The sequence below is a fragment of the Erythranthe guttata genome, chromosome 14, assembly GCF_056151865.1.
Source record: "Erythranthe guttata isolate IM_541 chromosome 14, IM_541, whole genome shotgun sequence".
Lineage (NCBI taxonomy): Eukaryota > Viridiplantae > Streptophyta > Magnoliopsida > Lamiales > Phrymaceae > Erythranthe > Erythranthe guttata.
In genome coordinates, this window is record NC_142546.1 from 1,145,527 (window position 1) to 1,159,329 (window position 13,803).

Below are 13,803 nucleotides of genomic sequence, written 5' to 3' on the forward strand. Positions count from 1 at the left end.
TGTGTAAAACAATACATAGTTGAAGGGGATGATTGCAATTACCCAAAAAAGAGGGGTTTTTTTTTGTAATTTAACCTGAAAAATTAGTGGCGGTTCTCTGTTTTCTGATGTGAATAATTTTGCAGGTGGTGTAAAAAGGACAAGAAAATAAAAGAGGAAGATGATCAATGAGACCATAATTTGTTAATTAAGTACATTTAAATTCTTGCAATTTACATACACATATTTCAGACAAATCTCCTTAACAATTAGGAAAGAGACAGCTTGGCAAGTGTTAGTGCCAATACTTTTACACCATTTGCAACATCATCCGGGGCTGCGAATTCTTCCGGCTTATGGCTGTATCCTGCTCAAAAACGAAAAAAATAAATAAATAATAATAATAATAATAAAATCTAATCATTTAAAACCATGAATTTTTTAGATAAATTTATGCATATATAGTACCTTTATAACATGGAATGAAAATCATGCCCATTGGAGATATTCTGCATATTTTTTACAATCAAATTCAGCATATAAGTTTTGTTCCAAAAAAATAAAAAAATAAAAAAATGAAAAATATAGAATTTTCGGTTAATAATTTTACCTGGCCATGAAGAGGGAATCATGGTAGGCTCTACTAATCATTTTTTTGTAAGACAACTTTAGTTCTTTGCAAGCTGATTCTGTTGCCTCGATGATCGAGTCTTCGGATAGTGCAGGTGGATCTTGATTTACAATTTTAAATTCCGAGAGATTCACATCTCGAGATTTCGATATGCTAAGAGCGGATTTATGGATTTTTTCAATTACAAGATTTCTCCTCTTTTCGTCTATGTCACGTGTATCTACAACAAGATAGATACACACACAATATATCAGTTTTTTCAATTTTTTTAGAAAAAAAAGGTTAATTAATTGGTAAATCAAAAAAGGAAATATAAGTCGAAAAATAATAAAATTGTCGTACCTATCTCAAGATGTGATTTGCTTGGAATGCTGTTTATTGCTCCTGGATGCAGCTCCAGGATACCTTAAATTTTACAGAAAACAATTTTCAGGGAGTATTAAATATTAAAAAATAAATAAAAATTTATATATATTTAAGTAAAACGTCGCATGAAAATTTGCAACTCACCAACTGTTCCAACAGTGTCGATTGATCCAGATTCTAATACGTGTTTTTCAACAGCAAGAGCTAATTCTGCAGCAGCTAGTCCAGCATCGTTTCTGTTTTATTTATTAATCATTAAATGACGTTTCAAAAAAAAGAAAAAATTTAAATAAATAAAATTAAGTTTTACCTCTTTGGCATGAGAACAGCTCCAGCATGGCCTCCATTGCCTTCAAAGTCAACTTTGATGCTAGCTGGAGCAGCAATGGCAGTAACAATACCAATCGATATCGCTACAGAAAAATACGGGAAACAATAAACTTTATCATTTTTAATCATACATTTATTTCGATGAATAATCGATATTAATATTTTATGTAAGCTAGACAACCTTCTTCTTCCAAGATGGGGCCTTGCTCTATATGCAATTCAATGAAAGCAGAGTAGCTTCCTTTTTCAAGAAACACACTCGATAAATCCTCGTTCTTTGCGTATCCAGCAAATTTAGCAGCATCCGAAAAGGATATATTTTGACTATCCACCGTTTTCTTAAGAAGCTCTTTTAGTTCTTCACTTCCGGCTAATAAACGGCTATAAAAGTTTAGACGAATTTCAGAAACTTGAAGCTATATACATATAAAAGGTTACTAGTATGTTTAAGCCTCATTTGGTTCCTAGGATATTGTATTATTAGACCATGGAAGTTCGAATAAATAATCTCCCTAAAAGGCAAGATAGGCCATGATAAAATAATATTTCCAAGTCGACCCCGAAAATTATTGGGTTTACAAAACATTATATAGAGTCCGATTATTTAATTAATCATGGCTAATCTCCCCAACCAAACAAGGCCTTAAAGGACAAAATATTGGCAACAAATAACATAAATGAGATCATAACCTTCCCAAGCAGCTAATTCCAAATCGTGTAGGCTCTTCCGATGTAAACATAATCACCTCAAGAGATCTTTTCGGCTCAAACCCCGATCTGCTAAAAAAGAAATATTAAAAAAATTAAGCAAATGTCCCATTAATACAAATTACAATGCTCCTAATTTCACTTTGGAAAAAAAAAAGGAATATTTTTTCTCTTTCTTTAAGAATCTATATTTAAGATTTTTTTAAAAGATTCACAATAAGAATTAATCGACCTGCATACCGTTTTAGTACATTAATGGCTTCGATAGCACCCAAAACACCGACTACTCCGTCATATTTACCAGAATACGGTATCGCATCTATATGCGAACCTGTCAAAACAGGAGCTAGCTCAGGCTGTGAGCCAACCCTGTATATAAAGATTAATCAGAGTCGTAATTATTCAATGTGCAACAAGGGAATCAAGATTCGGTAATTCTATAACAAATACATTAAATACATAACGGTGTAAATGTTTAAAAAGATGAGTGTGTAGTTAAGTTAACTTACCATCTACCGAAAATGTTTCCGACGGCATCCTCTCGGACAGAGAGACCAGAAAGGCCCATTAATTTTTTAATGTACCTGAATGTCAACGTGACGAACATTTTAGGGACTCGATTGCAAAATGAAGTCTTAATGAAGATGATGTATCATGTGAAATACATTAAAAGTAAAACTCAGCAGATAAATTACTAACCCTCTTGCCAATACATCCTTTTCGCTGTAAAGAACCCTAGTAACAGAAGGTGCTGGCGTATCCGAGAATGACGACAGCTCATCAATCTTGAATACATATATATAAAAAAATGTTAATAATACCATTAAAATCGAAACAACCCCCGAGTAAACTTATATCTTAGGTTTATGTCATTGCAATATTTTTCGAAATATCTGTCTGGTTAATGCTCGAAAAAAACGCTAAAGGTGGGGGGATGTAACTTGACATTGAAAATTACAAGGATTAAAAGGGGCAATTTGTACTGAATTTGCTATTAAACCAAGTAATAATGAAAACCTACAATAATTTATTATCCCTTCAATATAGGATATTCATAATCAATGATTATTAAATACCAATCAGTTCAACCAAACATTAATCGTTGATTATGAAGCAAAAATACACCACCGAGAGTAAACTTTCTCAGTTGCAGAAATTCAAAAAAAAAATTATTGAATTAAAAAAAAAAATTGCGAAAGGTTTTATTTAATACCTGTCGCTGCAGATTTTGAGTGTGGACTGAGAGTGAAGAAACTGAATCGGGAATTTGGTAACCCGAAAACTGCTCCATGGTTTTGATGGTCGGGTCATCATATTCATCGTTCTGAGATGAGATTGCAACGAAACTAGAGAAGAAGCAGAGAGAGAGAACCATGGCGGAGATTTTTGAAGCCATTTTTTAATTTATTTTTTGGTTTCGGAATTGGTGTTTTGAAGGTTTTAAAAATGGTGGAAATGTGTGGGAGCTGTGTCACTTCTCCACTGTCACGTTGTCATCTACTGCAAAAAATAATAGGAATCTCTTGTGATTATCATAATTAAAAGATTTAATTTTCAAAATGGAATATAAAATATAAATGATAAAAATAATTTATCATCACATTTTATTTATGTTATTATTCATATTTCATTTTTTTTGTCACGATTCCCTTCTTTTTTTTTTTTTTTTCTTTCCGAAGACAACTTCGACATAGCAACGCTTTATTGAGGATCGATGGATCGGATCGGATTTAACATTTATAGTATCCAATTTTTTTGGTGCAAAATACATGGAAAAATCGGAAATTGTGATTTCGAAAAATGGAACAAAAAAAACTTGTTCCAATATCGGAAATTTTCGAAACCAGAATTCGAAAAATTCCACTTTTCTGTTAACTTATAATACAAATTGCAGTGTAATTTTTGGACAAAAAGTCGAAATTTTCAAAAATAATTTTGTAAACTGAAATTGGATCTGTAAATCGGAATATAATACGTATTCCAATTCCGTTCCAAAAAAATAGGAAAATCGAAAGCCGGAACTTTCAAAATTCGGAATGGAAAATCTTGTTCCAAAATCGCAAATTTTCCAATCAGAATCGTCTGGATTCAGAATTTTTGTTCCAATTTTCACTCTTAACTGATACTGTCTCAGACCTGTAATTTTTACAGCGATTCAAAATCCTTCGACCAAGTATTAGGAAGCGAATCCAGCGCCGATCTAAAATCTTCATCTTCCACCACACGGTGGAGAATCATCGTAACAACCGCTTCATTCGGTTTTAAATTTCTAGCGCGCATATCTTTCAAAACCCTAATTGCATTTCCCGTATCATCTTTCTTCAAAAAACACCAAATAACCGTATTGAACGAGATTGAATCCGGAAAACAACCCTTCTCTTCCATTTCAACAAGCAACTCATCCGCCTCCCGACTCTTCCCGTTCTTACAAAGACCGTTGATCATTACATTATAAGCCACAACATCAAGAACCAAACCCTTGTCACGAATTTCACGAAACATCTTCGTAGCTTCCTCCACTCTACCAACCCTACACAATCCATCCACAAGAATACTGTAAAGTTCAACACTCGCCTTAATTCCATTTCTCTCGGCTTTTTCATAAAATTCCAACGCCTCTTCGACAAGCCCGTTTTTGCATAAACCATCAAGAAGAACTGCATAAACACCTCCATCTGGAGATAGCCCATTAATCTCCATTTCTTCGAAGAATTTCTTTGCAGTTTTAACCCTGCCCGCCTGAAAAAGTCCTCCGATTATTGCACTGTAAGTAGCATTTGTCGGCTTCAATCCTTCCTCGACCATTTTCGTAAATAATTCTAAGGCATTGTCCACACCCTGTCTCTTGCAATACCCGTGAATAAGTGTACTATATGTAATAACATCGTGCTTAATACCTCTAATTTCAATCGATTGAAATAGTTCTTCAGCTTCATCCATGCAATCAGCTAAACACAATCCGTAAATCAGCGTATTATATGTCACTATTCCAGGTTCTTTGCCATTTTCGATCATTTGATTAAAGAACTCACGGGCTTCGACAATCTTGCCCTGTTTGCATAAATGATCTATCATTATTGTAAATGTTACAACGCCGGGCGAAAAAACACCCTTGCGTTGTTTCATGTGATTGAAAACCTTTATAGCTCCCTCGAATAAATTGAACCGACAAAACCCATGAATTAAAGAATTGTAATTGTATTCGTCTGGTGATATTCCTTCACTAATCATTCGATCGAAGTAGGTCACTGCATCTACGAATTTCCCCAGCCTGCAAAACCCGTTAATCAAAGAGCAGTAAGTATAAGCATCTGGTGAAATACACTTCCCCACCATTTCTTCGTAAAAATTTACGGCCTCGACAATTCTTTCTTCTTTGCAGAGCGCGTCTATAATCATGCTGTGCATTTGCACATTTGGTTCGAGCTTTTTATTTAGGAGCTGAATAGCAAGACTTACTTTTTGGGCTTTGCAAAGCCCGTTTATCAAGATCCCATAAGTGAAATCTCTAGCTTGGGCAGCCTGTTCAGACATTTTATCAAACACTTGGAGTGCAAGCAGGGCTTCACCCCCATAACACAAACCCTGAATCAGAATACCGAAAGTAACGGAGTCTATCTCAAAACCCCTCTTGATAATTTCACCAAACACACACCACCCGTATCTCATTTCAGTGAAGCGCGAGCAACAGTTCATCAAAATATTCAGAGTATACAAGTCGGGTGAAATTTGAAGAACCGCCATTTTATGATAAAGCAAAAACACGTCGGAAAAACATCCATTTTTCGAAATGGAACCCAGTATATGATTGAAAGTGTCGGTTGGAGGTATGGGCTCCGTATGAATTAACTTATCGAAGAAAAATCTAGCATCGGAGAGGTTGAATTTTCCGAATTTACACTGTCTTTTCACGTAATGGTGGAACTCTTCTTGAATCTCAATGACACTCTTTGAGGTGTTAATTTTGGTGAATTTGGGATGTGAATTTGGATTTTGATGTAGGGTTTTGAGTGAAGAAGAAAGGGGGTTAGGGTTCTTACTCTGATTCGAGGCATTGTTGTCAAGGATTATGGAGATTGGATTTGAGGGTGGAACTGTGAATAAACTAGACAGGGGCTTTGGGTTTTTGCACGTGTTTTTTCCCATATTGGGGTTTTGGTGAAATGATATTTTATGTTTGCATTAATATTTGGGTAAATTACAACCACCCTTGAAGTATATGATAAAATTTACGAAAAACCACTCTTGTTTATGTAATTATAAAAACCTCCCTTAATTATAAATTTTCTTACACGTCCACTCTTGCGGTTTCAAATTTAGTGAAATTTTCTTGATTATAGGGAATATTATCACTTTTATACCCGTTTTATCCCATTCGAGCTCCATATTTTGAAGCAAGATGATCATAAGATCTGTTTTTTAGCTTGTATATATCAAGTTGTGGTGCATCAGAAACTGTATTTTTACACAAAACGAGTACAAACTAGAGCACATTCCACAAAATCTAGATGATTATATTGAATTTGACACCATAAGTATAGAGGTCTAAGAAGATTCATGATTGAGAGGTAGAATATAATTATCCAAACAAGAGGGGTTTTTTCGTAATTTGACCCTACCTCAGTGGTGGTTGTAAGTTACGCTTAATATTAATCAAGGGCAAAGGGTAAAATTGGTAATACACATAATTTCTTTTTACAATGAAGAAAGTACATCAATTTTGCATCTATTCCGTGTGTGTGAAAACACATGTTATCAAAAGCCAGTAATCCAAACTCTTTCGACAGACGAAACTGAGATCATTCAATTGCTTTTCGTTTCAGATGAGATCGGAATCTCGAAACAATCACACGAACCATTTTCGTCAGTTCTTCATCAACTCTAGGGCCGACTTAAATTTCCCATCTTTGATCAACGAAGCAACCGTTTCGTTCGGCTTTAAATTTCTGCTCCGCATATCTTCCAAAAGCCTTATTGCGTTATCCGTGTCGTTTCGCTCCAAAAAACTCAGAATGATTGTGCTGAACGAGACCGAATCCGGAGAAGAACCCTTTTCTTCCATCTCTAGAAGCAAATCATTAGCCTCACTGAGTTTCCCTTTCTTGCATAGACCATTGATCTTTAAATTATAAACTACTAAATCAGGCACCAAGCTCTTATCGGGCATTTCATCGAACATCTTAGTAGCTTCCTCCAATCTACCAGCACTACATAATCCATTCACAAGAATACTCGAAAGTTCGATACTTGGCTCAAATCCCTCTCTCTCAAAATTAGAATAAAGTTTCAACGCCTCTTCAATAAGCCCGTTTTTACAGAAACCGTTGATCATAACTTTGTAAAAACCCGAATCTGGACTCGGAGATGGGCTCGAAAGCTGCATCTCGTTGAAGAATCTCGTTGCAGCTCTAATCTTCTTAGCGTCGAAAAGTCCTCCGATTAGTGCTCTGCAAGTAGCATTTGTTGGCTTCAAATCTTCGCCGAGTATTTGAGAAAACATCGCAGTAGCATTGTCGATAGCCGATATAGTCGATCCCTTGTCAATAGTACATCTATCTTCCGTTGGCTTGAACAGATCTTTAGCATCGTCCAAGCAAGAATCCGATAAGCACAATCCATAAATGAGAGAGTTATATGTAGCTACGCCACATTCGGTGCCGTATTCAATCATTTGATTAGCCAACTCGCGGGTTTCGCCCTCTTTCCCCTGTTTGCATAAATGATCGACCAATATGCCGAACGCCACAACACCAGGAGAAATAACTCCCGTTTGTTTCATGTAAATCAATGCCTTTACAGCTCCCTCCAACAAATTGAACTGACAGAATCCTTGAATTAAGGAGCTGTAATTGTACTCGTTCGGAGATATTCCAAGTCTAACCATTTGATCAAAGTACCTCACCACTTCAGTAAACTCACCCAACTTACAAAACCCTACAATTAAAGAGCAGTAAGGAACGGCGTGGGGTGAAATCCCCTTCTCCAACATTTTCTCGAAAAAGATTACGGCCTCCCCTGCCCGCCCTTCACAGCAAAGCGTGTACATAATCTTGTTGTACATCAGCAGGCTCGAATAACAGCCTTTCTCGACCATCCTGTGAAGCAACTCGATTGCAAGATCCACTTTCCCGGCTCTGCAAAGCTCTACGATCAGAATACCGTATCTGAGATCTTTTACTTCGACGCCCTCTTGTTGAGACATTTTATCGAACGCTTGGAGGGCAACCATAGCTTCACCACAGGAACACAAACCCTTGACCAAGAATTGAACAGTAGCATCGTTTATACCCAAGCCTCTCTTAATCATCTGACCAAGCAAACACCACCCAGATCTCGCTTCTTTCAAACATGCGCAACAATGCATCACCACATTCAGAGTGAACAAGTTGGGTGGAATTCCAAGAACAGACATCTTGCGGTAAAGAAGAAACACGTCGGCGAACCAACCATTTTTGGAAACGAAACCTAATATATAATTGAACATAGAATTTGGGGGTAAGGGTTCCATACGGATCAGCTCACTGAAAACGGATCTGGCATCGGAGAGTGTGTTTTTTCCATACACGCAGTGTTTCATCACGTACTGCTCGAATATTTTTTGATAATTGGGGCCGCTGTTATTTGAGTTTGAGGTGGTGTTGATTTTTACGGCGGTGGATTTCGAGCGTGGAGCTGGATTTCGACGTGGGGTTGTGAACAGAGAAGAAAGGGGTGATGGTTTCTTGTTGTTCTTGTTTGAGGCATTGTCAATGGCGGTTGTCGGATCTGAGATTTGATTTGGGGGTGGAGTTCTGAATAATGAAGACAAGGGTATTGAGGTTTTGCATTTCTGAATTTGCCGCATATTGCGCTCTGCTTTCTTCGGGGAGCAGAAAAATGATTTCTTGCAACATGTATGAACTGCTTCAATTGCAAAAGTACAATCTTAAAGTTTATGTTCTGTCAAATTACGAAAAGATCCCTCGTGTTTTGGTAATTAAAACGACCCTTTAAGTATGCATCTTCTTACATATTTATTCTGTTGTTAAATTCAACAGAATCTTTTAAATTATGTAAAATGTTCTCTAATTTGTACTCGTTTAGTGCAAAAATACAGGCTGTGTTTGGTAAGCTTTTGGGCTTCCATTTCCATTTTATTTTGGGGAAAGATGTTTTGGGAGAAGAATTTGAAAATTAAATAAAGTTTGTTTGTGTTTTGGGATGAGACAATTTGTACTGTAGCAAGTCAAATCATGTCTGGAAGGTGTTGGAAAAAGGTATTTTGGAAGAAGAATTTAAAAGATAAAGTGATTTGATTTTGTATTTTAGTGAAGACAATTTTCACTGTAGCGGTCAAATCATGTTTGTTAGAGAGAGAAATATTTGAATTTGTTTTGGGGAAAGATTTTGAAAATAGTGTAGAAAGATAATTTTCATTTTGGGGAAAGTGTGGAAAGAATTTGAAAACGGTAACAAACATAGCCACAGTTTTTGATACACCACAATTTGGTATTTATAAACCAAGAGATGCATCTTACGATTATCTTGTTGCAAAATGCGGAGCTCGAATGAGGTAAAATGAGTACAAACTGGAAAATATTTCACATAATATAAAAGATTCCACTAAATTTGACGTCGCGATAATGGACTTGTAAGACGATTCATATTGAAGGATGATTGTAATTACCAAAACATGAGTGATTTTTTGTAATTTGACATTATCTCGGAGGCCGTAATTTATCCGAAAAAAAAAAATCATTTGCAATCATTAGGCAAGGGTGCACCACACAAGCATCGATTATGAAGATAGGAAGTGAAATCCAGTAACTGCAGCCTCCCGCCGAACGGAATCCGTCCACACAGTCTGTTATAGCTCACATTCATATACAGATTCTCCAACTCCGTTAACCCCTCCGGCAAACTTCCCGTTATCCTATTATGGCTCAAATCCAAAACCCTCAAACTCTCCGGAAATCCAATCACAGCCTCCGAAATATCGAAATCCAACAAATTCCTCGAGAAATCGACAACCTGTACGGTTTTATTCTTCCCAAACAACACCGATACATCTCCTTCGATCCGATTCCGCTGCAGCTCGATCCAAGTGAAGTTCAACCCGCCCCAATTGGTGGGGACCCGACCCGAGATCTGGTTGTGCGACAGGTGCAGGTACTGCAAACTCGGGCTCAAATCCCCAAACGAATCGGGTATGGGACCCGTGAGTTTGTTCCGGTCCAATCTCAGCCCGTAGAGGCTCCGGAGCTGCGACAGAGACGGAGGTATTCCGCCGCTGAGGTTGTTGAACGACAGATCGAGATACGTTAGGTTTTTGAGCTGGCTGAGGAACGGCGGGATCTCGCCGGAGATGTTGGTCCAGCTGATGGTCAGCCTTTTCAGATTAGTGAGTTTGGTGAGCGCCGGAGGAATCGCGCCGGTGAGGTCGGTGATTTTGTGGAGGGTTAGGGTTTCGAGGTAGGTGAGTCCGGCGATGGCGGCAGGGATATGGCCGGAGACGTTGGCGGCGAAGAGGTGGAGCTCGTTGATCCGGTTGGTTTTCCGGTCGCACTCCACCACGTACCAGTAGCAGCAGTCGGTGGCGGGATCCCACGAGGCGAGGTGGTAGGGGTTGTTGAAGGATTGTTTGATTTGGAGGAGCACTTTTTTGTCCTCTGGGTGGCACCGTACTGCGTGAGAGAGAAAGTGCTGTGTGAGGAAGACGATGAGAGAGAGAGTTGTGCAGAGAAATGTTTTTTGCTTCATGCTTGATCTATTAATTTTTTTTTTGTTAATTATTATATATATATAGTGCAAAAAATAATTAAATATAGGGGATCACTACTTTAAATCCCAACTTTTGCTTACTTGAATACCAAAAAAATAAAAAATAAATAATTAATTGTAAATTACTTTAATACCCTTAATGAAATTAAAACCAAAAAAATATTACAAATACTATTTTTCTTTCTTAAATACCAAATAATCAAAAACTCAAAAAAATTATTTCCCTCCTTACTCACAAACCCCTCACCTCCTCCATCTCTTTCTTCTCCCTCCCCAAAAACCCTTCTAAAAAATCTTCCTCACAACAAACCCTTCTAAAAAATCTCAAAACTAAAGAAATTAAAACCTCACAAAACTTATAAAATTGAGTTATAAGACAATAATATGGTAATATATATGAAAGGAGAATACATTAAGGTAAGTATCGAAGTCTTTTTTGAGCTTCGAAGTCGATTTTGAAGTTTTTTTTTTTTGAAACCCGCCGGCAATTTTCGACACATACAGGTCGATTTTTTGGTCAATTTTCGACACCAACGTGTCGAAAAAAAAAAAAAAAAAAAAACAAATTTCGACACATACCTGTCGAAAATTCTCCAAATTTCGACAGGTATGTGTCGAAAAAATATTGTTGGTAAAAAAAAAAAAAAAAAAATTTATTTTTTTTTATTTTTACCAATAGTGTTTTTCGACACATACCTGTCGAATTTGGGAGAATTTTCGACAGGTATGTGTCGATTTTTTTTTTTCTTTTTTTCGACACGTTGGTGTCGAAAATTGACAAAAAAATCGACCTGTATGTGTCGAAAATTGCCGACGGGTTTCAAAAAAAAAACTTCAAAATCGACTTCGAAGCTCAAAAAAGACATCGATACTTACCTTAATGGCTTCTCTTTCCACATATACTACCATATTATTGTCTTATAACTTCATTTTATAAGTTTTGTGAGGTTTTGATTTTTTGAATTTGGAGATGTTTTGGAGGATTTAAGAAGATGAAAAAGATAGGGTTTAATTGGGTTGTCGCGGCAGTTACGAGCACGTACGGTGGCGTTCGGCGGCGGCGGCGTCGGCGGTGAGGGTTGGAGAGGAGAAGAAATGGTGGAGGTTTTTCTTTTTTACAACAAAGGGTTTTTTTTTTTTTATTTGGTTTTTGAATAGGTAATTTCTAATAAAATTTGATATAGTTGATATTTTGTATGAAAGGGTGTTTTTGTAATTTTCTTTTTATTTTGGTATTAAAGTAAGAAAAAACTGATAAATATGTACTCAATTTTTGTTTTAAACTTGGTAGTATTCAAGTAAGCAAAAGTTAGTATTTGAAATAGTTGCCCCCTTAAATATAGCCTAGTGGAGAAGCGTTGACTTGTTGATAAATTTGTTTGACTCTATTTTGAAATATTTTAATTTCATATGAGATATTTTGGATTTTATGCGGCTTATCTTATCTTGTAACGTTTCAAGTGATGGCAGATGGAGTAGTCAAAGAAAGAAGGCCAATTATTTTTAGGCTCCATTTACTTGGTGAGGTAAGATACATGAAACTCAATTATATTTTTCGATTTTTGATGATTTAATAAAAAACATGCTTAAAGGCAATATAAATTATGATTATATAATATTTGCGAGTTGATCCTGTTTAGGGATTTAGAACAACAAATAAAATCTAATTATTTAGTTAATTATGACTAACTTTCCCCATCAAACGAGGCCGTAATATATAATTAGTTTTTTAATATATAATTATTGTGCATTGTACACACACTCAAAGAATTAACTTCGATAAAAAAAAAAAATAGGGTAAATTACAACCACCCCTGACGTATGATCAAATTACGAGAAACCCCCTCTTGTTTGGATAATTACCACTACTTCCTCAAATTTAGTGGAATCTTCGAGATTATATGGAATATTATTACTTTTGTACTCGTTTTATCTCATTCAAAATCTACATTTTGAAACAAGATGATCATAATATGTGTTTCTTGCCTTGTACTATTTATTAGATTGTGGTGCATCAGAAACTGTATTTTTAAACAAAACGAGTACAAACTAGGGCACATTCCACGAAATCTAGATGATTATGTTGAATTTGACACAATAAGGGTTGAGGTGTAAGAAAAATCATAGTTGAGGGGTAGATGTAATTATCCAAACAAGAGGGTTTTTTTGTAAATTGACCATACCTAGGGGGTGTTTGTAATTTACCCAAAAAATAATAATAATAAATTGGACTACTCTTTTGAAGTTGAGTATTGCTCGATTGGGCCTTAATGGGCCTTTTAATGCTCTTCTTCTTTTTGGGACAATTTAAATACTCAACTAACCAATAAAGCCCAATATATATATATATATATATATATATATATATATATATATATATATATATATATTTATTTATTTATTATTTTTGTTTGTTTTTGCTTACCAACCGTTATTTAACAAAGTATAAATAATTCTTGGCCAGTCAAAATGTAAATGCCATGTTTCTATCCTAAGGAGCAGCTGCAAAATCGGGCCGAAGTCAACGTTCGAACATCATATATAAATAATTATGCACGTACGTACCCTCTTCAAAAAGAATTATAAACACAAATTGAATAAAAATAAAAATAAAAATGGCTTCATTAGGGGTTAAAATATGTCTTATTCTTTATGTTTTCGTGTTGGTGTCGATGTCTATAAATGGAGAGGAGAATATGAGAGCTCCAGTGCCACCGTCTACCGGTTCTCCGTGCTCTAACATCCCTGGCGGCAAAGGCCACTGCGAAGATATGTATGTCCCTGGAGGCGGTGGTGGCTCCGTCCACCACGCACCACCACCGCCATATACTCCGGGAGCTGCCGTAGACTTGTAGACTTTGAGGCGCGCAACTTCTTTGGCAAGTGAATCGTGTCGTCGTTATGGCGGCGGAGAAGGACTTGGCTTCTTGATCATTATTAGTTTTTTTTTTCTTTTTTTTGAGACAGAATCATTATTAATTAGTTGTTATATGAGTACTATTCTTGCATGTTTGCTGAAATTCTTGTAA

General features: G+C 36.2%; 3 protein-coding genes across 3 annotated transcripts; all 3 read right to left on the minus strand.

Moving 5' to 3' along the window:
• Positions 1-38: 38 nt before the first annotated feature.
• UAH (ureidoglycolate amidohydrolase) lies at positions 39-3,528 on the minus strand. Its single transcript, XM_012987380.2, has 12 exons — positions 3,228-3,528; positions 2,714-2,799; positions 2,524-2,598; positions 2,255-2,383; positions 1,997-2,083; positions 1,488-1,687; positions 1,287-1,389; positions 1,121-1,212; positions 953-1,015; positions 590-830; positions 448-488; positions 39-346 (listed from the first exon to the last, which is right to left on the minus strand). The coding sequence occupies exons 1-12, from the start codon at positions 3,408-3,410 to the stop codon at positions 249-251; spliced, it is 1,398 nt and encodes a 465-aa protein (XP_012842834.2). The 5' UTR covers positions 3,411-3,528; the 3' UTR covers positions 39-248.
• Positions 3,378-6,181, minus strand: LOC105963252 (uncharacterized). Its single transcript, XM_012987646.2, has 2 exons — positions 4,151-6,181; positions 3,378-3,514 (listed from the first exon to the last, which is right to left on the minus strand). Exon 1 carries the CDS (start codon positions 6,158-6,160, stop codon positions 4,160-4,162), a length of 2,001 nt encoding a protein of 666 aa, XP_012843100.2. The 5' UTR covers positions 6,161-6,181; the 3' UTR covers positions 3,378-3,514; positions 4,151-4,159.
• Positions 6,182-6,641: 460 nt separating this feature from the next.
• Positions 6,642-10,785, minus strand: LOC105963343 (polygalacturonase inhibitor). The gene is made up of 2 exons (XM_012987736.2): positions 9,480-10,785; positions 6,642-9,111 (listed from the first exon to the last, which is right to left on the minus strand). Exon 1 carries the CDS (start codon positions 10,751-10,753, stop codon positions 9,749-9,751), a length of 1,005 nt encoding a protein of 334 aa, XP_012843190.2. The 5' UTR covers positions 10,754-10,785; the 3' UTR covers positions 6,642-9,111; positions 9,480-9,748.
• Between the last annotated feature and the right edge of the window lie 3,018 nt (positions 10,786-13,803).